The sequence below is a fragment of the Haliotis rubra genome, unplaced genomic scaffold, assembly GCF_003918875.1.
Source record: "Haliotis rubra isolate DU_JTF1 unplaced genomic scaffold, ASM391887v1 Scf808, whole genome shotgun sequence".
In the NCBI taxonomy this organism is placed as follows: domain Eukaryota; kingdom Metazoa; phylum Mollusca; class Gastropoda; order Lepetellida; family Haliotidae; genus Haliotis; species Haliotis rubra.
The window spans coordinates 415,380-440,108 of NW_025767533.1; the positions used below are offsets into that span (position 1 = coordinate 415,380).

The 24,729-nt window shown below is 41.2% G+C and overlaps 2 protein-coding genes across 2 annotated transcripts; one reads left to right on the forward strand and one right to left on the reverse strand.

The window, feature by feature from the left end:
* Positions 1–4,523: 4,523 nt before the first annotated feature.
* Positions 4,524–14,965, forward strand: LOC124261766 (polyunsaturated fatty acid 5-lipoxygenase-like). Its single transcript, XM_046696122.1, has 15 exons — positions 4,524–5,286; positions 5,733–5,777; positions 6,096–6,224; positions 6,533–6,630; positions 6,965–7,100; positions 7,733–7,828; positions 8,810–8,906; positions 10,361–10,478; positions 10,924–11,010; positions 11,505–11,565; positions 11,938–12,043; positions 12,558–12,649; positions 13,107–13,280; positions 14,017–14,180; positions 14,557–14,965. The coding sequence occupies exons 1-15, from the start codon at positions 4,804–4,806 to the stop codon at positions 14,669–14,671; spliced, it is 2,001 nt and encodes a 666-aa protein (XP_046552078.1). The 5' UTR covers positions 4,524–4,803; the 3' UTR covers positions 14,672–14,965.
* A 348-nt stretch (positions 14,966–15,313) lies between these two features.
* Positions 15,314–22,189, reverse strand: LOC124261767. The gene is made up of 5 exons (XM_046696123.1): positions 21,697–22,189; positions 19,822–20,001; positions 19,180–19,439; positions 18,160–18,419; positions 15,314–16,661 (listed from the first exon to the last, which is right to left on the reverse strand). The coding sequence occupies exons 3-5, from the start codon at positions 19,290–19,292 to the stop codon at positions 16,033–16,035; spliced, it is 1,002 nt and encodes a 333-aa protein (XP_046552079.1). The 5' UTR covers positions 19,293–19,439; positions 19,822–20,001; positions 21,697–22,189; the 3' UTR covers positions 15,314–16,032.
* Positions 22,190–24,729: the final 2,540 nt, after the last annotated feature.

Here is a 24,729-nt window from a genome sequence, read left to right on the forward strand (position 1 = left end):
ATGTTACGATATTGAATTTGGACTTCATGCTCAACGCCATTATGAAATATATCCATGAGCATTAATCATGCAATAACCCACTTTTTTTAGATGAGTACGAAAGCACATGTTGGTGCATATGCTTTGAAAACCAAAATTACACGGATTAAGATGGCAACTGTAACACATTTTACTCTGATTTCAACAGAAACAAAACTGCAATTGAAACATGGTAACATATTACTGCAATCTAAGAAGAACACACAAAAACGTGAACATCAACAATGCTGGAAAGTATGGTCACCATGACTTCCTCTACAAATCTGTATTATATACAATGGTTGTATGAACCACCACAGGCGACCACACCAGCACCATGTGTAGCCATCCCTCGGTCTTATAACATCTGTCAGTCTCCTCATCATACTGCCAACCTCCATCGTATTATTAGCATCTGATTCCTCTGTCATTCCCGATATTCAGTGTATGTCTCAATTCCAAACTTTGAACAGGATAAGGTCCATCTCGAACTTGGCATGTAACATTTCGGAAAGATGTTCAATGAGGTTTATATCGGGGCAATGACGGTACGATACGGACTAGCGTTGTCATCCATGAATATCTTTTCAGTGTATTGTAAAACGAAAGAGATTTTCTCGCCGCGAATAGCTGCAACATTGCTCATGCGGCGTTAAGCAATACACACTCACTCACTCACTCCATGAATATCTGACGATTGGCAAAGTTAACAAGATGTGGCCCCATGGCCGTATCCGGTACTTCCTGCCGAAAACGTTGACCTTTGTGTTACCAGGTTTTGTATTGAGATCCAGCCTGCAGGCATACGAAACGCAACCCCACCCACCCATCCCCCCTCATCACTGATCGGTTCAGCTGCATAGATCATCGCCTGATGATACTACCTCTCTATACGTGGGCAACGTATAGAAAAAGCAACCGAGACCAATGAACCCTACACCATTTTCTGAAGTTGCAGTTCTTGGAGTTTGCACCACACAAGACGTTTCTGCCAGTTCCTATCTGTGAGGAAGGGGCGTCTGATCGGACGACGTGCCCTCACACGTCGCAGCCTCCTTCTGGTGGTAACGATGAATTGTCTGAGAGCCTCCCACTCCCCATTGCGTTCTTCAGCATGGTTTATCATACTGATGCCTTGCCAGACGAATTTACACCCGATCATCATGTTCATTGATGTTCCTCAGTCTGCCAGGACTCCGACGACATTTTATTTCACCGGCGGCCACGTGGTTTCTCGTAGGCCACAAAAGTCCTCTTAAGTGGACTTATAGCTACGTGTACAAGTTACCACCAATATTGCGACAGGAGATCCCTGCATTATGCAAGCCAATATTTTTCTGAACATCTGCATCTCACCTTGTCAAAAAATTTGCTTTTTACTACCGCCGTATTTTAAATCATTTTAGGAAACTGTAGCGGGACCCCAGGGGCCATCGCATTATGTGAAAATGAGACCCATAGGAAAGGAGCAGTTTGAGACCTTTACAAAGGAAAGTTTGTGGACAGACAAGGTCCAGTGACAGTATGTGAAAGGATTAAAGAAGGGCTGGAAACAATGAAGAGTGACGTAGAACTCTTATCAGAGTGTACATTAGGCGTCAGTCAAATTTAGATGATTCTGATCAGCATGAAAAGCACACACTATCCCAATCAGAAAATGGATGCTTTCGCACTGGTACAAAACGTGACCTGTTGGCACATATAGAAGAATATGTTACAGCAATATCAGAAGAGCCAACTGTTACCACTCTAATTATTGACGGAGCTGTCACTGTTCAAAAGTTGAAACCTGGTACTATCAAAATATTTGATGAATATGTCTTCACTTGTCCCTGGAATTGCAGTCATCATGAAACCGATATTCACATCATACTTCATGTTCCTCGTGGCCATGAACAGCTTATGTTACGAACAGTAGCTGCAGCTGCTGTAGTACTTGCAGTAACGCTCTAAACATGCCATCCGACCAACACATGCAGCAGTTGTACAGCATGTAAAACACCTTACCAGGCAGGACATATATGGGGTAAGTCAATTCTTCCACTGCCTTTAGCCTGGATGCAGGAAAGTACATATGTTCCCTACTGGACGACACTTCACCTTGCATCAACGTCTTGTCAGGAGGTTGTCTCTTGTGGCTGCAGAAAGGGGTGTAACAACCTATGCAAGTACAAACAGTCCTCACTTAAATTCACTAGACTCTCTGGACATTTCGCCAGAATATATGGGTAATTATAATATATCACAAATTTCCCCGTAATGCTTTGATGGCCTTTCCAAGGCTAAAACAGTAGTGAGAAAAGGCAAAGTAGTATTTACCTTCTGCAAACTCCCGTGAAGATGCGAGTTTGAATGAGTCTTTTTGAAAGAGGCGACTAATGGGATCGGTTGGTCATCCTCACTGACATTATTCAATCACTCCACAACAATACACATCCTCTTACAGCGAATACAGCAAGCTTCCTTATGTTGAGTGTACCATTCTACTGTAGGCTTGTCATGGGTATATGTGTGAAGGCTCGTTTGTGTAACTCGTGGGTGTGTGGGAGGCTGATTTTAGACCCAAGACGATTCGGGTTAGACAGCAGGATCGGGTAGTCAGACCCGCTGATTTCGTTCACATATATCATCGTATCCAAGCTGCGTAGATCGTGCTCAAGCTGGCGATCAGTTGATTGTCTGGTCCAGGGTCGATTATTTACAGACCATTTCCAGATAGCATATTGCTGATACGGCGTTAACAACAAACAAAACCTTCTGCGCATGCGCAAAATGAAATTATTTTGAGTGCCTCCATATTTGAAAAAGATCACTATGCACCAGTCAATACATTTTACAAAGTTTTATGCTTTTATCATAAAGTGCACAATTTATCTCTTTAGCCGCTCCACTATTATCGGATTCACATGATATTATTCCCAAGATTTTTTGCAACAATAAATACATTTGTTTCTGGCACAGTGACACTGAAGAGAACAATATGTATCTTTACGCTTTACACTTACCGAAACTACATCTGACTTTGTCAAGCATGCTTAACAACACCCGAGTTACATGGTTTTGGCTACGAAAAGCAGTTTGTGGACTTGGATGTACATGGCTTCCCGAGGCAAGGGAGATAACTGACTATGAAAGTCAAGTTACCATTTCTGAGAGACATTTACAATATTACATAAATAGCAGACAAATCTGCATGCTCAAATATAATCAAATTGTGAATAAGGATTTGAACCCCAATCGCTGTTTTCAGTCACAACGACCAAGTACACTACACGACTGAGCCCACGCAATCTTTAGTGGCTTCCTTCATAGCAGACAATAGTAATGTTAGTCTACTACCAGAGTAATCGAGGTAAACTTCTGGAAACCAAAACACACAACGTTAATTCTCCATGATTAATGGACATGACAACACTACACACTGTAACATGCATGTTAATAGACAACATACCTTCAGTGATCTGGAGGTTGCAGCAGCAGTAGATTCAATCACTTAAGAAATTGAGTAAGTAGAATGGAAGCAATACAAAACTGAACCAATTTTTGTCCACGACATTGTCCATGAACCACACTATGGCGTATTATGCTGCAGTTGTTTTGAAACAGAAAAGTCCCATTCCACAAACTAAATTAGCGTACACTACAATTTAATTAAATATTCCGCCAATATTACGTTTCTGAACTGGCAGCGTTTACATATTCAGCAGACATATTATGTTTCGGATCCCCCACGGAGTGAGAATCGTTTTGGAACCTATCTGTGATTTCCCAATGGCCTTTTCCCTCCTTGACCTCCTTGTAATTGAGAATAGGTTTGCAATTATATAATTATCCAGCCCTTGCGCCGTCGGCTCAACTGATTATTTCATGGATGTAGAGATTTGTCAGTTCATTTTACTGGTGATTCAATATGGCAAACGATCGACACTTTAGTAACAAATACAACATAGCCATATATGTTATGTCGCATCAACTTTAAACATGAAATAGATATGATGTTTTCGTAGTATTTTGAGCAGATTACTATGCAGATGATTAAATATGCTATGATATATATCCGGGTTGGCTCGCGTCACTGATACAATGCCCATTTCTGGTGACCACGCCGTGATATTCCTAAAAGCGGACCTGTGAAGATCCGGGTTAAAATTGATCTTCAGCAACCCATCTTGTCGTAAGAGGGAACTAACTGTATCGGGTGGTCAGGCTCGCTGACCTGGTTGGCACATGTCATCGTATCCCATTTGCGTAGAACGATGCTCACGATGTTGATCACTGGATTGTCTGGTTCAGATTTGATAAAATAAATTAGCTGGAATATATTGCTGAGTGTGGCGTTAAACAACGAACCAAATAACCTAGACGCGGGGTACAAGCATACTCACACACACTACATGTACGTATACAGCATATTTGTAGACGTAGGTGTACATTATATACTGATTGTGCAGCATGTATAGTGCCGGCATACATTCCGTCAATCTGAGACGACACTCTCTCAGCTGTGTGTTATATCCGTGTTCAGTCATTCAAGTGCTGTGTATCCGTTGTCATATTACAGGATGCATTCTCCACTGTAACACAGTAACAAAGCATCTACGTCTCATTCTAGAACTGTCGGCCATTCAGATAGTGCAGTTCTTTTATAGTCGAATATATATCAAGACTGAGATCTTGTACATTGTTCATCTAACCTGTGAATACGAAAACAGCCTCCACGAAAGCCATTGGCCGTAGCGAAAGCAGCGAGTAATTGAGCTGTTACTGCGAGTTCGTTGTTTAAACATGTTGTCCTGCTTCAATCACGAGTTTGTTATTCATGTGCGGACTGGGGACGTACAAGGGGCAGGTACTGATGCAAATGTGTCTGTTATACTTCACGACGAGCAAGGCTCATCAACAAACCAGCTTCAACTCAACCATGCCTTCAAGAATGACTTTGAAAGAGGGAACCTGGATGTGTTTCAACTGCCAAGGGATAAGACTGAATTTATTAACAAGCTTGGCAAACTGGAAATATTCCGTGACGATTCTGGATTTGGAAGTTCCTGGTACGTTGAAAGAATCACAGTTGAGAACAAGTCTAACGGCGACGTGTACATCTTCCCCGTACTCAGGTGGCTGCGACCTCATTACCACTACGTGTTTCGGGAAAATGACACCTTCCTTCCACAGGATGATGCCAAACAGGAGCAGAGGAGGCTGGACTTGGAGGACAAGCGCAAAGTCTACGTAGTGGACACAAGTGATGTCGCTCTCCCGGCCTCGGTGAGTTACCATCACTCATTTTCATCAGAATTTTAAAAATAGCTTTCTTGTAAATTACTTCTATGAATGATGACTTGTATAATTGTTAAATTTTAAAATTACCTTAGATGTAACCCCTCAAAAGTAATGTAAAACATATGTTTACGAGGCTTTTCTCAGCATATACTCCGTTTGTCTTGCCCCGAAGTGTGACTGCTAACGTTCTAACTATATTATGTAGGTAGAAACCAACGCTCATGCTAAAGGTTTGTGGCAGTTTATACACGTGCGGGTTGATGAAGATAATGAAGTCTTCGACATCTGTTTTATTTCCTCGTATCCTATGGCGTATACAGTTGAGACGCAATAACGCGTGTCTGTTTTGTCATGTAATTAATTTGTGCTTGTGTATATCTCTTCTCTGGTAGGTGCTTCACTTCACTTACAACCTACTTATGTTCATACAGATCAAGGATCTGCCTCTTGAAGAGCAGATTACAAGCCAACATCGTGTAAGTGATCTTATTTTGGATCAACTTATTTTACCATACATAAATGCAGGAGAGTCTGCGTCCTTTTAGCGTCGTGTATTATGTTCGGTCCATTACTTTAATGTAATTAAAGGCAGCTTTGAGTTCTTTGATCATAACTTAGAAGAAAATACCGACATTACATTTTCTTTAATAACAAAATATGTAATATCTGGAACTGACCTGTGATAAGTGTACATCTTTTTGTTGGATATTCGAAAACAAAGTGTTCAAACATATATAGTTCAGATGTTTTGTATTTATAATTACTTTCAGTTTAAAATGATTGAAATATTTCAGTGGGATATACAGAAGTTAAAACTGAACCTGATAGCTCAGAGCAGCATCACGATGTTGACAACAGGCAGATGGAAGAGCCTTGATGGCATCAGGAACGTTTACGTCCGGAAAATCTTCAACGAACCATGGGTAGGAACAGTTTGTTTCAATGTACACAAAGTATCAACACGTAAATGTATACGTATTATCAAAGTTTAAAGGGAGGTGGGTAGCCTAGTGGTTAAAAGCGTTCGCTCGTCACGTCGAAGGTCTGGGTTCGATTCCCCACATGGGTACAGAGTGTGAAGCCCGTTTCTGTGGTCCCCGCCGTGATGTTGCTGGAATATTGCTAAACGCTGCGTAAAACTACACTCACTCACTCAGTGTTTTAAATGTGAACGCAAACATGCAGCCGTGAGGATATGACAAAGTGTTGTATATTATGTTTCGGTTGAAAGGCTAGTCGCTTGTGGAGGGAAGATTCGTTCTTCGGATACCAGAGGCTTAACGGACCCTGTCCCTGTCTCATTCGACTTTGTTCCGATATTCCACAAAAGTAAGTTTTCTACTTCTTTCTTGTTCCCCCTGAGCATTGCACAGTGATATTGTACAAGCTCAGATCTTTTACATCGTCCATTTCCGTCGCACACGTTTAGTATTTCATTACGTAGAGTGTCATCAACATTACCGTGGTGTTTCATGTCCCACGCTGTCGTCACCTGATATTCATCTGATGTTCTTTAACTCTCTGCAGTGTCCCGTTAATGTACGGTGTACATTGTATTGTTTAGTACTCATAAACCACATAAGTAATGAAAACATGTTCATACATTAGACGTGTTCTCGTAGCATGGAAGCGTGTCACCATGTTTGTTCATGTGTATTCACAGACTCGCTGTCACATCGGAAGATCTTGAGCCAATCTTGGAAGGGCAGTCCATGGAAGAAGCCTTGTTCAAAAAGAGATTGTTTTTATGTGATATGGACATTCTCGACAACTTAGTGTGCAAAGGCACAGACTACGTGGTTGGTGGCTTAATCTTCACATATATTGTATGAAGCACACTCTTGCAGGGGATTGTGATTCATTTGCCAAATGTTCACTGTTTAACGAAAGCTTGACTATTTATTGGAATACTTCTTGTTGATAGGTGACCAAAACAAACGCCAATGCAAATAGTTTACAGAGATCACTTCTGGTCACAGTGTGCGAAATACTTTCCGAATTGGGCTGGCCAGTCGGGCTAGCTATGCCTGAACGTTACCAGCCCACAAAATCATTCACTTGCCCGAAATTTAAATGAAGAAACTAAGGAAAAGATTACAAAAATAGATGAGAATAAGATATTGTCGGCATGACACGGGTTTCATCATTAAGCGGCTAACATGATGAACATTTCTATCAGGCCATAATCTTGCATGATTTAAAAGTGTATTATAACTTAACAGGTCGGAGAGAGTGATATATTTACAAAATTACCCATGAAAATTCAGTAGCCAGTCGAGCCAGTGACTCTTGAGATTTTACTAGCCACGGCCTTGCTTGCCAGTGGCTATTTTGCACACTGCCCGGTCACATTTAAGGCTAAAGGGAATAACTGGTAATATTACAGACAACATGTCCGACTTGCTGACCTGCCACGTTCCCTTGTCTACAGGTGTGTGCCCCTATTGTATTGCTGTATCGGAACAATAAAGACCAGCTCCTACCAGTTGCCATCCAGTTGTTCCAGGAACAAGGAGCAGATAACCCTGTAATTAGTAACAATATTTTTCTATCCACCTGTTAGGTAAACTAGCATGATTATGAAATATGATTTGCCTCAGATGGAGAGAGGTTTAGGTTAACAGCCGGTAACAGTAAAACACTGATTGCCGAGATATATAGATAGCCTTGAGATTGTGATACAGGCCCAAGATATATAGATAGCCTTGAGATTGTGATACATAACAGCGTCATTTCTGACACATAAACATTTGTCGACAGCTAAATTGCGCCTATTTGTCTGATGATGGTATAATTAGGTGTTATTAACACACATGGTCAACTCCCAGCAATTGGACGCCCCAAGCTGTGCTGTGCCGCATGGTTTCTGATTGCACCAAATCTTTCAGTAGATTAGAGCCGTACTTGTTTAGGACGTATATATATCACCTGCTTTTAACAGTACCTTGTTTAGAACGTATATATATATATATATATATATATATCTATTTTACCTGTTTAGGACGTATATATATCACCTGTTCTAACAGTACCCGTTTAGAACGTATATATATATATATATATGTATCACCTGTTTTAACAGTACCTGTTTAGGGCGTATATATATCACCTATTTTAACAGTACCTGTTTAGGACGTATATAATATATCACCTGTTTTAACAGTACTTGTTTAGGACGTATGTATATCACCTGTTTTGCCAGTACCTGTTTAGAACGTATATATATATATATATCACCTATTTTAACAGTACCTGTTTAGAACGTATATATATATATATATCACCTATTTTAACAGTACCTGTTTAGGACGTATATAATATATCACCTGTTTTAACAGTACTTGTTAGGACGTATGTATATCACCTGTTTAGAACGTATATATATATATATATATCACCTATTTTAACAGTACCTGTTTAGGACGTATGTATATCACCTGTTTGGGTGCTTATAAACCCAACTTCGTCATTGTCTGTCATTTGCATTAAATAACGAACTCCATTCCAGGTGTTTCTACCATCCGACGACCCGAACACGTGGCTGCTGGCAAAAATGTGGTACAACCAGTCAGAGGCCACCTACCACCAGTCGCTCGTCCATCTTGGTCAGTGTATCCCGGAGGTCACCTTCACTGTTAAGCATTGAATTCAGGATAAACATTTATGCCAATCTTGAAATGATACAGTTGGCACATGTGTAAATATAGCTGGATATGTTACGAATAAATTACTCTGATTAAAAACAAAACAATTACACCCCCAACCGCATCCCCCATGTTGTTTCCTATCCAACCACAAACCGACAATACGCCAGCACACCCAATAATCCCCCACCCACCCCACAACCGCCAATCATCCAACACCAACAAACCAAATGTTAATAGATGTTTTTGTTCATGTCCATTGTGAATTTGGGATAAACGAACCATTTAAAGTTTGTATTGTAGGCGTTCCCAGTATCCTGAATAACTCCTACACACGTGCAAGTATCTTTCTTTATTTATATACCGTTGTCTTAAATGAATCTGAATTTACATGTAGTATAACCAATATGCACCTTATGCAGTGGAGCAAAGTGGACTTGAGTGGTGTGATGTGGACGCTTCAAGACTTTAGTTCACGAGGAACCTCTATGTGGGAATCAAACCCGGGTGCTGGCCTGACAAACCAACTATACTACGAGGCTATGAAAATGTATTAGATAATTGGTTTGACCCCATGGTCAGCAATCGTTTAGCTCTAACAATGATTGACAGGCTGTGGGTCGAGTAAATGTCGCTATTTATTACGCCAGTCATACAATTTACAACGAACTGCACCTGCATGTACGAGCGGCTCATATCGCGTAAGGATATCTGAATCAGCAAATCACAGAACTAATAATATTATAATTTCGTATGAAATCATTTTGCCTTAATAACTAAAGCAACGTTATGAATGACGTATTTCACGTATCCGTGAAGCTAATGAAGCTAGCTTCTGTGCAGGTAGGAGTTAGATCCTGTTTCCATGATGCTCCATCTCCTGCATCACTTCAGCCTTTCCTTCCAAAACAAATCTCGTTTGCGATATAGCTTCCCCTCGTTGATATCACTTGCAATATCACTCTGGTTATTTATCAAGTGTTTTCTGGGAACCCAGTCAACTCCACTCCAAACCCGCACATTTCGAAAATTCGTTTGGTATCTTTAGAGTAGAAAATTTACACCAAAACCAGTACGAGATGTCAGAGCTTGAAAACAAATCGCCTCCAAAGTAACTGATTTGAAACATTTTAAAAGAAAGGGGTACTAATGTGTGTACTTAAACTGCGGTAGCTTCCCAACGTAACTTCAATGCTGAAAGCGCTTACATGATCGGTTCAGTTATATTATGCTTCATTATTGATATTGGGTTTACAGCCAAACAATGATAAGTTTAGATCTGTTCCCCGCTGTATTTTGCTTAACTCTTACTAACTTTTATTCACATTTTAACGGCATATTGCATGTGTGTGTATCTTCACAAATCGCACTGTATTCGTCCTGCTTGAAGACACATTCCGACCTGGTTGTTACAGGATATACCCATCTGCTGATGGAGGGAGTGATAGTGGCACTTCACAGACAGGTGTCCATCTCACACCCAATCTTCAAACTCCTGGCTCCGCATCTTCTGTTCCTGCTTCCGATCAACAAGTACGTTACTAACGCTGCTCTTTGTATATATGTATCATTCTGGGAAAATGCGAGTCTCACAATGAATGGCATGTGACGAAAGAAATGCATAATGCATAATTATTTAATGTTTTCAATGTTTTGTGTTACTTACTGCTCGGGGTAACCAAGAACGCAATTTTGACTAACTCCTGTATAATTATTTCATAATGAATAGATCATGAACTTTCAGCACGTGTGAGTCGGATACGGCGCTGTGTGAGCGGACCAATTTGTATAATTGACTTTATAAAAACGAATAAATACAAGCAAAGTATATGGCCTCCATTACTGTTCAATCGCCAGTTGCATTGATCTATCTGATACTTCCGTTTGCGATACAGAAAAGGTAACGTTAATTGAGTGACATCTGAATTTTATTCCAATAATTACCGACGGAAATAATTTAAACAATTGCCTTGTCCAGACTTGCTGTGGAGAAACTTTTGGCGGTTGATGGATGGATCGACAAGACGATGTCATGCGGAAGGAATGGCGTGCTCGACTTGAATAGGTACCATGCGACTTGGTACATCCAAACTGTCCATCGACAAGTTGACTCCCTCGGGAGATCTGACATCATTTTGTCAATGCCGAATCATATGAACATATGTCGTTTGTAATATATGTACATGATGTTGATCTTGACGACTGATAAAGATTGTGGATTACTACAAATGTAATTTGTCAGGTTAAAGGTGAAAACATTTGGACACATTTTGTGGTGTTTTAGCTTCATTTCCGAGTACTAAAATATGTTGATGTGTACATCCGTGATCACGATCATTTTGAGTTTCAGATGAATGGTTATAGGGTAAATTTCAATGATCAAATATGAATCTTCATATTTAATAAGCTTAGGATACATGGAATTCATCTTCGTTGAAGTGTTTCTAGATTTAAACTATAGTTATTACTGAGATGCCTCAACCCAAAGTCAGCAATCATTACCACTGACATTAGAGAAATATTGGCTGATTACATATTATCTGTACTTCCCCTTCCCAGGAGGAGAAGATGGCGGATGGACATACATGGTATATTGCCAGAAGACCTGGAGACCCGAGGGGTACGTAGTCAGAAGGTGTAGGAGATGAGTTAATGTTGGTATTTGGATGAACAGTTGAATAGTATGGCAGTTACCCTTACGCAGGTGATGTGAAACCACGGCGCTCGGAGAGATCAGTTGTAATCAAGAATTGTTGGGGTTTTCGAATTTACTCGCCTCCTTCGACCAGTGATAAACATCTATACTTGGCTCCCTCAAAGTAATGTTTGCTTTTTATGGCATGACGCTGTCTAGCTTTGTTTTGAGTACTGTAGCGTACTATTTCTTTAACACTGTGCTTCTTGCACGTATGACCTATGTGGGGACGGCTTCTGACATCTATTATCAATCCCATTGTCATTCCTAAGTTTCCTGGACAATCTATCTCCCTAGGTGTCCGAGGAGAACGTTCTTCCTGGGTACTACTACCGTGACGACTCTCTACTTCTGTACAATGCAATAAAAACCTACGTTACAAGTTACGTTGGCCTGTATTATGGTAAGTAGATTTACCTAATTCTCATCTTTTGTTTCAGAATCGAATCTGTGACATCATGCATGATCAAATTATTTCTTATGTCCAGTATTCAGAAATTATATTCTGACTCAAACTTTTACATCTTCACAATTGCATTTTCATCTGCTATTTCTTTGAAAATTATCCATATGCACTGACATCGAGACATCGGTAAACATCGACGCAGAGTGTTCTTGTATGCTGACGAGGTCTTCGTCTTCATAAGGTGCATCACGCTGTGTAATAAGTAGATTGATTTCGTAATATAATTTCACCTCATAAACACCTCCCCGCCCTCGGTGCGCTTCAATCAATATCAACTTCCGTTGATTATATGAAGTTGAGAAGTGGAATTCGAAATTAAAGTTGGAGTAACTTGCTCCAGCTTGTGGTGTCTGGAGTTGAAAATGTTACTGATTTCCCCCTGTTCAATGTCATTCAAAAGACGACCAACGATTAATTCATGTTACTGAAAGTTTAGCTATTATGTCACCAGATACACCCCAGCGTCTCCTTGACGACACAGAAATACAGGCCTGGGCTAAGGAGATGGTTCAGAGTCGGGAGGACGGCGGGATTGGTCTACAGGTAGGGAACACGGTTGAAAAAGGCTGTACAAAGAAAGGAGCAATGTCATGTACATCATCTGGCATTTTCTCATTGAAGTGTCCATTCTCAAAAGCAGAAGCAGGTATCCCTTATGTTAGCATCACATTTTTGGGCTGATTCATCTCTTCATCGGACAACTTTCAAAGGTTATTGCTGACAGTCTTTCATTCTGTAATTATTTAGCCACCCCCGATATTTCGGATTACACTTTCCGATATATAATCACATAGTCAGCTTTATTTAGTTATCGTTCTTCCGTGGTTGTATACAGATAGCACATTCTCGTAGACTTCAAATCTGCAATAACATACCGCCGTCGTACGAGCGATTCTTCGTCACGGGTGTCTTCACGCTGGTAAGCATACAAAAAAATATTTTTGATGTCCCCATGTCTGGCATATGTCTAAAAGCAAACTGTGGGCACCGATCTCTCCAGGGAGTACCTGGTGATGGGGAATTCCATGAGCTGGAGCAGCTGATCCTGACGTTGACGTCGATCATCTTCACCTGCAGCGTCCAGCACGCCGCCGTGAACTTCCCCCAGTACGACTACTACGGCTTCCCGCCGACCTACCCACTCAGCCTCATTGGGAGACCACCAACAGACAAGGTAAACCGCACTCAAACAAATCTGCTCTGCACTAGAGCATTCCATGCGTCTCTCAGATCGTGCATAAGGGTCCGGGCGAGGTTACTGGAACGAGGTCGAAAGTGCCAGAGGTTTATCTAATACATATTTATGCTACCGTTTTAGTTGTAAATATCTTCGGGACTTTCAACTCAGTTTGCACGATGAACGTTCAGGTGTTGGGTGCCTTCTTGTTCAACGGACATGCTTGCTCAAAGGGAGGTCACCCGTGGTGGAATATTTGACTTGACTCTTCATATATGATCATTTCGATATCGTGGGACAGATGTAGCATATAGTTGTAGTAATATATAATATGTATAAATGATTATTATACCCAAGGCAAATACATATTTATGTTATTGATCCGTCGCAGGACAGGACATTTTTTAACCCTATTCTTTTAAAAGAATTACTGTTTGTTTTGTTGATATGCATGATCCAAGGGAGGTAACCCGTGACATGACATGTTATTTACTCAGACAAACGTATTCGTTTCAGTATTTGTCCACCAGTAACTAACTTTAAGAGACCACTCAACTCTTGCGTTTAGCGTAATCTTTTGTAATGTCCAAGGTTCAGTCTTTGTAAACAACCAGCATCACCGACATAATGTCCACTTCATAAATTCATTGTTGAATCATGTTGTGTAGAGGACATATATAAAAGTAAATACTTATGGCTTTGCAAACATGTATATTAAAGAAGCGTGTTTCAGAGTCCCAGGACAGAAGCCGACATCCTCAATGCTCTGCCCGACAAGAAACTGACAATGGATGCAATGATCGTCACCAAAATACTCAGCCAGAAGGGAGTCAAAGGTCTGGGAGACTTTGAGGTTGATTTCATATTTGATCCCAAGGCACAGAAAATAGTTGAAAGGTGAGTACTTATCACTTATAACTTTTCTGCCATACATAAAACTTGTGTGGTGCAAAACACGCGTTCATATAATAGCAATGTTTCAACATATTTTATCGTCAGAACCGATCACAGATAGTCGTGTCCAATATTCAATAAAGGTCATGTTAGCTTGTGTGATAAACGCCAGAGTAAATGTACAAACTTGTTTGAAATAACAAATATGGAGGTATTGACCACACCGTACAAACCAGAAATAATTATCATTATTAATGTACCTCAATTCTAAGTTTAGCATTTTTTGTAAACGGACGTTACTACAAAAAACTAGTAATATATTGCATCTTGTCAAAAGCTATGAAACTATTGAAGTGCTCATGCGCGTATTCGGTTGCAGCTTCCGGGAGAAGCTTGAGAAGATAGGTGTGATCATCAATGAACGAAACAAATCACTGGATCTTCCGTATGAGTATCTACATCCGAGTTCAATACCAAACTCCATCAGTGCCTAGGACGCCTGGCAGGATACGGGGGACATGCAGTTAAGGAACGACTCCTCCGAAAACTGTATTTCGACGGCAGTGCATCTTACTTGCCCCTGTCAGACATCCGAGACGTCTCCACATATTGAACTACACATGAGGATACATAAAATACAGACGCTTAATTTGTCATTTGAAACTTTCATAATTAATTAGTTATTTTTGTGGTATTGTTTCTTCAATACCTTTCCAGACATTTGGTTTATTATCTTTTAATTGATTGCTTGTTTTGTTCAGTTTTTCGGAAATATTACGACATCTTTAAAAAATGGTATACTGACTGACTGACTGAGTCCGGGGATTTCCAGAGAAGACTTTTCTAAGTATGACGCCAATAGTCATTGAGTTTAGTTTTCGCCGCTTTTAGCAATATTCCAGCAATATCACGGCGGGGGACACCAGAAATGGGCTTAACACATTTTGCCCATGTGGGGAATCGAACCCGGGTTTTCGGCGTCACGAGCCACCCCACCGCCCCTAATAATGGTATACAATAATGGTATGCTCTTGTACTTGCAATGTCTCTCCCTGACATCTGCCGACAAGATGATGTAGTTTCAGATGTTCTATTCTAGTCAGTTGTCAGTCAAAGAAATGTGAGTGAAGACAGGATGAATATATTAATTTCATTTATTTTGTTTATTCTTTTAATACGACGCAAATCAACCCTATCTTCGTCCATACACCAGCATCTTAATGCCACGAAAATTGAATCCAACTTGACCAAATATAATGCTGTATTAAATTGCCTTGCAAGTGAGTGTTTTTTGTTTAATTTCCTTTCGTGAAGTGGCTTTACATCAAATGTAAAATACATGTATGTATGAGCTCCTTTGAAAAATGTGCTGATCACGACTGCCGTCTTAGAAACGATTGTTGAATGGTGTCAACAATTTTCAGCTATGACTTCATATTAAGAATCGACTGACATCAGGAATGTTGTTCTGATCATGTCAGCAATACACGTGTGAAGTGATGGACTTGTTATAATATGGGTTTTTTGTACTCCCTAGTTTATTCTGAAAAATATAATTACGATTTATTACATTAAGTACAAAAAGCATAATAGATGCTACAATTGTCAGTATACGTGAAATTATTGATGTTAAAGTATCAGCGCTGCAGAATGATGTAAAGCAGAATTTCCACTTTAGTCTTCACAGTGTTTTAACTCAGTATTCCATTGTAATCACATGCACGTCTACAATGAATATAAGTATTAATGATTTCATTGGATGTAGTCTTAATGAAATCAATGACGAACATCTAATAAGTAATGTATGTTACAGTTTGGGCAGAATGACAAAATGACAATGAGTAATGACACAATTTCAAAGTTCAGTTTTGATGTTGTCATCGCCGTGCTGAACCTGAAACCGAAGGGGTGGATCTAAAGGTAAAGTCATTACCAAGTCAACACCATCAAACGAATCCGCCCCTCTAATGAACACGGCTTTGTACATATACATAGGGTTATCTTTCTCCGGCCATGTTAAGAACTCATACACTCCTTTACATGCTAATCCAAACGATCCATCCCTTTTCGGCACCAGAACACCATCTAATTTATTCAGTTTTATTTGCAGTTGATCTTTTGACTTGTCCAAGGTAACCAAAAACTCGCCAACCAAGGGATTGAAGTAACTCCCAGCATAATCCGAGAGGGGGTATTCGGGTGTGACAGATGTGTCATCTGTGTCGGGCGGTGGTACAAACATGGCCATATCCAACCAGGGTTTGGGGAAGGTGCAGCCTGTTTGTTTGTCTAACCATGGTGTTTCTCCCAGGACGATGTCAGCTACGTAATACAATGCCGACAACAACATGCTCATGGGTGATTTTGAATTTGACGTTGTTGGTCCATTGATGCTGATGTGGAGTCCGATGTCACTGTCAGGGAAGAGCCACAGTAGAGAGTTGTAGCTGTGGAGGCCGCCCGCATGCCATATGTTCTGTCGCCCTGTAAACGTTATTTAACATGTGACATGACGTATTATTGAAACAGGCCCAGCAAACAGAAATCGATCTGTTTTGCCTGTAGTGACAGTATGTCCGTTTTTTCTAAGGCTACACCGTGAATCTATTTCAAAATATAAAAGATTCAGTTTGTCTAAAAGTAAAAAAAGGATCACTTTGCAGGGTCACTTATGAATCACCATAGGCAAATTCTTTCTCAGTCCTTTCTCAAAACAGTGTTTATTAACAGCATATTTAATTAACAACAGGCAGATGGAAGAACATCGGGGACATAAGCAACGTGTGCGTCAGGCATATATTCAACCAATCATGTGTGCGTGCGTGCGTGCGTGCGTGCGTGTGTGTGTGTGTTTCTTAACATCACTAGTAATTTGGGTTTGGCGCCACTTTGCCAACCTTCAGTCAGGATTATGTCAAAGGAAAGCCCTGGGCTGGTGTAAGTCTTAGGCGTTTACTATTCAGGTGGCAGCATGTGTTTCAAAGTGACAAGAAAGATTTTCAAACCGAATCTTGGATTCGAACCCACTGTTACTTTACTGTATCTGTTTACACTGTATTTCTACCAATATGTGACATGCATCGTGATCATGGCCAGCATGGCGGAACTATCAACTACATACCTGTGACGTCAGTTCAAAACTCCGATAATTACGGGATGGTTTCACCATTACGATCTAAAAACTTTATTGCTAGTTCATGGCCCTCCTAACATAAGCGGTGGTTCCTAGTATGGTGATCTACCTTCTATAGCCCGTGTTTTATATTGTATTGTCTTCTTTAATTACACAGTTTTAGTTTTACATGCTACTTTTATGTTCATATCTGTCATACTCTAGTATTTTTACTGTCCATCGGCGACAGGTTTAACTCTTCACAATATTTTCATTTTTGTATTATATAAATTGTTCTCGTCACGATATGGCTGAGATATTGCAGATGTGACGTTAAATATTAACTCACTCACTCACTCACTCACTCACTCACTCACTCACCACTCACCACCAATATAGCTTGATGGTTTATTGAAATGTGTGCCGAAATTGGTAACTGTGTTGTTGTTATTTTTCATGTTTCATGAAGCATGAATCGAGACAATTTTATCTGATTTTGAGGTAAGTCATGCCAGCGGCTGGGCGCCTAGCAATATGTGACGTTAAATATTAACTCACTCACTCACTCCTAACATAAGCTAGTTGTTAGTCCTTGGCGAATATAATGTTTAAGTCAGTAACATGTAGAAATATATCCAGCTATGTGGCGCGGGCTGTAAAAAATCGAGTCTGGACCAGACAATCCAGTGATCATCGATGACATCATGAACATCGATCTACGCAATTGGGATACGATGACATGGGTCAACCAAGTCAGAGAGCCTGACCACCCAATCCCATTAGTCGCCTCTTACCACAAGCATGGGTTACTGAAGATCAATTCAAACCCGGCTCTTCACGGGTCGTATGATTAGAAGAGAGTTCACATACCCCTGTAGACATTCTTGAACCAGCCCATGCCATACCCGACTGATACGTCAGACACTGGCCACTGGGGGTACAGCTTCTCCATCATAAAGACCATGAAGGACGGCAGGGGGATGACAGGTTGCCACAGTTGTTGTATGGTCGCTTCCTTGATCAGCTGAGTGCCATTTTCCAGCTTCCCTTTGTTTAGCATAAATCTCATGAACTTTACCATGTCCTGGATGTTGGAGGCCATTGCACCGGCCGGGCCCACATTTCCAATGCTGTATAACATACACAGATCATACAGAATGCCATATATTACAGTCACATACCGGCTTGATGTTGAAGGATGTGGCGCTAATGCTGTAACATTTGAACATGGTACTGAACGGGATGTCAATAATATACCTAGGAATGACAAGTGTTTATGGATGATCAACTTCTTTATTGCATATTGCAATCGTACAAGAAAGAAATTGATCATCCATAGACACGTGTCATTCCTATTGCTTACAACTTCTAGAATGCCTCTCAAACAGTTCAATAATATACCTTATTATGTGCCAAAAAACATATTAAGTCACTGTGAAATATTTCACTGTTACCTGTTTGAATAATACAAGTAACATCAGAACAGTGTAAATCACCTGAGCTTCATTTTGAAAATGCCATGTCGTGCACAAATCAGCTGTTATTGGTCTGCAAGCGTGTTGACGTGTACGGTTGTTAAAGGTCTGTTTAAATAGATCTGGGGCAGGTGGGGTAGTCTTGTGGTTAAAGCGTTCGCTTGTCACGCCGTAGACCCGAGTTCGAATTCCAACATGGATGCGATGTCCATTTCTGGTGTCCATTTCTGGTGTCCCCGCCGTGATATTGCTGGACTATTGCTAAAACGGCATAAAACTAAACTCACTCACTGAATAGATCTGAATTTACACCAAAGGACTTACAAAACATTCCGTTTTCTCTGAATTGGTTTAACGCTATCATTTAGCATATACTTGACAATGAATTCACATTTATCAGCTGCTAACCACTTACTCAAGTGGAGCCGGGTCACCTTCGGTTAGTTCTCCCCTCAGATAGACGTATGGTCGGGCATATCTGTCTCCTGTGACGTCACCGTCCTCCATACCTGTGTCTGTTGACGTCATACCTATCTGCTGTAACAACCTGGTGTTGAGATTCTCTTCCCAGGATGCTCCCACACCTTCTCAGTGATGTGCCCGGCCAACATGTACATGAAGTTGCTGTACTGCATCTCGCCACGGAATGGGTTGGAGGGCAACAGTCCTGCAAGTCTGAGAAGGATAATATCATGCATATGTGATCACAAATAATTAGAGACAAACTAGGTACTCACCTGTACTCGGCCATTACATTTAAGAACATAATCTACTCTCATGTTTTCTTCACTATTACCGATACATTGAATCTACAGACCTGGACAGAGGTTACGTGAGTGTTTATCACCATCACTATCATCACCATCATCATCATTTATCATCTGGCTGGTAGGGTAGCCTAGTGGTTAAAGCGTTTGCTCGTCATGTCGAAGACCCGGGTTCGATTGCCCACATGGGTACAATGTATGAAGCCCATTTCTGGTGTCCCCGCCGTGATATTGCTGGAATATTGCTAAAAGCGGCCTAAAACCAAACTCACTGACTATTGGCGTCATACTTAGAAAAGTCTTCTCTGGAAATCCCCGGAGGACCCCCGAATATCGTGGCCAGATTCAGGCCCGCCAGTCCTGTCCGGTGACTCAAGACATCTTTAATTGTTGTCTCCTTTGTCTTGAAGTCATCTGGGAACTCGTAGCCTTCTCCAAGAAGTTCCGAGACAGTAGTGTCGAACGTGATCCTGCAGTAAGACATGGATTACATCTATACTAAAATGTTGATATTCTCCAATGGTAATAAGTAATTCTGGATCTTGTTTCATACAAAAAGACATGTTTCAGTTATTTGTCACTGTTCCGGAGAAGATGGCTTCAATGCAGAAGACCTGGAAATTATTGGTTCTCTGGATCTTCCTGAATACATGGAGGTGGTTGTGGCGATATTATACTTGTATCAGCAATTAAAGATATCGACTGATTTCTTTGTTTCGTCCAGTGCACACATCTTTACATTAGTAAAATCAATTAAAGCGCGCATTAACAAACATAGATGGACACCATAAATTGTATAGGCCGAGAGTGAAATATTTCTGGTAGACTATCACGCGAGGCCTCCATCACTAGCTTACATACACACTCCGTTGAGGGATGGCAAATATATTACCCTGAAAACTATAGCATGACAAAGTTTTTTATTAACGTGACATGGTTATGAGGTTACGACCTGTACTGGATACGCAGCGATGTAACTTGCACGATGACAAAAGGTGCCCTTCTTTTATGGAGTGGGTCTGTACCAAACGGGGTTTGTTTTTGTTGGTGTTTTTTCATTTATTTATTTATTAATTTATTTATTTATTTACTTTTTGTTGTATTTGTTTGGGTTTTGGGGGTTTTTGGCTGTTGTTTTTGTTGTTTTCTTTGGGGTGGGGGTATTTTGTTTTGTTGTTTTGTTTTGCTTTATTCAGACATTTTGCTGTATTTCCACAGTGACAAAATTATGAAAGTCGACTGCAGCAGGAAGTGATTTGGGCACAGATCCCCGACAATTACAGGTATATTCACCTTAACATTGTACAGTTATCATACGTAACTTAACGCACGTAAGATTCGGTGACACCCACTCCAATGTCAAGGACACCCAACCATGATACCAAACTATGTTGCTGGTGTAGGTCCCCGGTACTGAGTGGAGTTTGAGACGACTGGGGTGAGGGTAAGGTGACTCCCCCATACGTCAGCTGATATTGTGTCAGTCACTGTTCAAGGACGTGTTTCTGAACATGCAGCCAATTTATCGCACCTGTGTTGTTGGAAACGTTGAATTGTTATTGTTGTTATTGTTTGTGTTATTTGTATATAGAGTTGAATAATGCCTATCAGTTTCATGAAAAGCCTGATATTGATCAGGTTGACTATGTCACATCGGACTTCTTGGTTTGATTACCAGCTATTGATATATTTCTCTGTACACACAGACTGCATGGTAGTGTGGAAAACCATGTTTGTGATATGTAATAGAATCAAAATAAATAAATTTCACTCCATTCATTCGTAATGTTCATATGATCATGTACATAGGAGCAAATCTATTTCAAACGAATACGCAGATAAACATGTCTTAACTCCGTGGACTCTGGAAAACATAAGGGGCGGTGGGTGGCGGCCTAGTGGTTAAAGCTTTCTCCCGTCACGCCGAAGACCCAGGTTCGATTCCCCACATTGGTACCATATGTGAAGCCTATTTCTGGTGTTCCCTGCCGTGACATTGCTGAATATTGCTAAAAGCGGCGTAAAACCATACTCACTCACTGACAACATAAAATGCAGCTTTTGAAGAAATGAGTGATATATCACTGCAGTGTGTTGTCACCACGGCCTGGATGTCTACAGGTGTGTGCACTGGATGTAAAACACATGCAAATTACCCTACTTACTTTCCTTCTGATTCGTCGATCATCAAAGCAATGAGTGTTGCAGTTATTGATTTTGTTATCGAACCAATTCCGAAGAGCGTCTCTTCAGTCACCTCCCTCTTCGCCGCTAAATCTGCATATCCCAGGGTAGAGACCAGGTTTCGTTGCCCTTGACGACGGCGATGCTGAGACCGGGTATGTCTTGACACCCCCTTTATTGTCTCTAGATAACCCTTAATGTTCTCGCTCTCTTCGTGTGTGAATACATCCCCACTGCCGACAGCCAGCAACCCTACGAACATCAGGGCAATATAGAACATCATGATTATTGGTGGTTAAAGGAGAGCATACGCCTATATGTGTCCGCGCACTGGTAAGGGGCTCCGCGTATGGTGTAGGTCACTCGAAATCCAACCTGAGCGCAAACCGTATTTACATAGGGACTTATTTGACCTGTTTACGAGTATAGTCTCGTCGCAGCACAGCTGTTTCTGAAGGAGATATACACAACAACACTACGATGGGTGTCCATTCGCTCTCTTTGAGAGGCACGTAATGCCGCTCAGTGGATTGAGCCTCCCCTATATGGATATTTACTGAGCGATAGTTTGACCCGAGAGCAAATGTAAAGTTAAACTCAGCCGATTGTATGTGGATCGCAATGTCAATATCCTTGACATAGTTTTCTTGAGCAGTGAACGGAAACTTTGTCCCCGTTTCAGCTAGTGCCTCGTATTATTGCAAATAACGTTGGCCTACAGTCATGGGGGTGAGTGAGTGAGTGAGTTTAGTTTTACTCCGCTTTCACCAAAATGGGCTTCACATAGTGTACCCGTGTGTGCAATCGAACCCTGGTCTTCGGCGTGACGACCCAACGCTTTAACCACTAGACTACCCCACCGCCCCTACAGTCATGGGAGACACACCTCCCTACACCATACCTGAGCCTCCAAGAGAGGCTCCAGGAAGAGATGGGATGAATATTTCTTGGCATATAAGCACTGTTAATGTGCCTCCAGACTCTCAGACGACTACCCGTAACATAAACCATGAAAGGTGCCCTGGCCTTGGTCGATTGCCTAACAGTGGCTATTGGTTGGTGTTCCGGGTTACGCCTACTGATGACAGAGTGACAGTAACCAATCTGAGCGCCGTCAACCCACGAATGGCATGCCAGCTGCATGCATACTCACTATCTGCCATCTCGTTCCCCAATAAAAGTCTTCTCCTCGCCTTGTTAACGAGTATGGAGAAACGGATGGCATATTCACAAATTGGTATACTCTTGGACGGCCAAGCACAGACACTGCTTTTTCATGGTATGAGTGGGTAGCATGCTTCACATGCATGTAGGATGCGTTTGGGCGAACCCTGTCAAACTGAAACCTTGTTTTCATTACCTGAAATGTGCTATTAAACAATGGCATCACTGACATATCGTCACTATATTAGTTCCATGTGTATTTCCTGTTCCTTGGCGCGTCTACTTCACTGCAGCCGAGGACAACCTTTATTGCACATGCGATGATGCATTGACAGCCTGAATATCTGTGTGTTTCGGCAAACAAACCAGGTCGTTGTTGTTGTATTGTTATTGTTGTTGTTGTTGCTATTGTTGTTGTTGTTCAACTCGTTTATTAGACTGCGTAGATGTTGGCTGTTAACATTAGTCTTCCCGAGTATCAAAACAAACAGACATCAAGATATCACAGCAACACAGTCAACAGGACAATCACAGCAACACAGTCAACTAGACTATCGCAGCAATAATGCAATCTAGATTATCACAGTCAACACAGTCAACCACACAATCACAGCAACACAGTCAACTAAAAAGCATCACAGTAACACAGTCAGCTACACCATCGCAGCAATAATGCAATCTAGAGTATCACAGTCAACACAGTCAACCAGACAATCACTGCAACACAGTCAACTAAAAGTATCACAGCAACGCAGCCAGCCAGACCATCGCAGCAATAATGCAATCTAGAGTATCAGGGGCGGTGGGGTAGCCTAATGGTTAAAGCGTTGGCGTTGAAGCTCGAATCCCACATGGGTACCGAAGCCCATTTCTGGTGTCCCCGCCCGGATGTTGCTGGAATATTGCTAAAAGCGACGTCCCAAACTCAGTCATGGAGTATCACAGCAACACAGTCAATCTGAAGTGACGGGAAGCCCATTTCTGGTCAGCTATCCTATCCGCCGTCAATGTTGCACAGGAATATTGCTAAATCAGCTAAAACTATCACGTAAAACCAAAACAGTCAACTAAAGTATCAACACAGTACAGTCAACTAAAGTATCACAGCAACACAATCAGCTATACTATCACAGCAATAATTCAATCTAGAATATCACAGCAACACAGTCAACTAAAGTATCACAGCAACACAGTCAACCAGACTATCACAGCAACAGTCAACTCACAGACTATCAACCAAAGTATCAGCAACACAGTCAACTAGACTATAACAGTAACAGCAACAGACAATCACAGCAACACAGACTAAAGCACAGTCAACCAGGATAACAGCAACAGTCAACTGGAATATCACAGCCACAGTCAACCAGACAATCACAGCAAACAGTCAGACTCACAGACTATCAACTAGGCTATCACAGTCAAGTCAACTAGGACTATCACAGCAACACAGTCAGACTATAGACTATCACAGCAACAGTCAACCAGACAGATCCACCAGGCAACACAGTCAACTGGAATATCACAGCAACACAGTCAACCAGACTATCACAGCAACACAGTTAACCAGACTATCAACTGGCAACACAGTCAACTCAAAGCAACTATCCCGCAGCAACACAGTCAACCAGACTATCACAGCAACACAGTCAACTGGACTATCACAGCAACACAGTCAACTGGACTATCACAGCAACACAGTCAACTGGACTATCACAGCAACACAGTCAACTGGACTATCACAGCAACACAGTCAACCAGACTATCAAAGCAACACAGTCAACTAGACTATCACAGCAACACACAGTCAACTAGACTATCACAGCAACACAGTCAACTAGACTATCACA

Bases quoted from the DNA above. Each gene is read 5' to 3' on its own strand.
- LOC124261766 (XM_046696122.1), top strand. From the start codon at position 4,804: ATGTTGTCCTGCTTCAATCACGAGTTTGTTATTCATGTGCGGACTGGG. The intron at 5,287-5,732 runs GTGAGTTACCAT...ATGTTCATACAG, and splicing joins ATGTCGCTCTCCCGGCCTCG to ATCAAGGATCTGCCTCTTGA. The intron at 11,011-11,504 runs GTACCATGCGAC...TCCCCTTCCCAG, and splicing joins GGCGTGCTCGACTTGAATAG to GAGGAGAAGATGGCGGATGG.
- LOC124261767 (XM_046696123.1), bottom strand. From the start codon at position 19,292: ATGACGTCAACAGACACAGGTATGGAGGACGGTGACGTCACAGGAGAC. The intron at 18,420-19,179 runs GTAAGTGGTTAG...TATGTTATACAG, and splicing joins GGTGACCCGGCTCCACTTGA to CATTGGAAATGTGGGCCCGG. The intron at 16,662-18,159 runs GTATGTGAACTC...TAACGTTTACAG, and splicing joins GTTCAAGAATGTCTACAGGG to GGCGACAGAACATATGGCAT.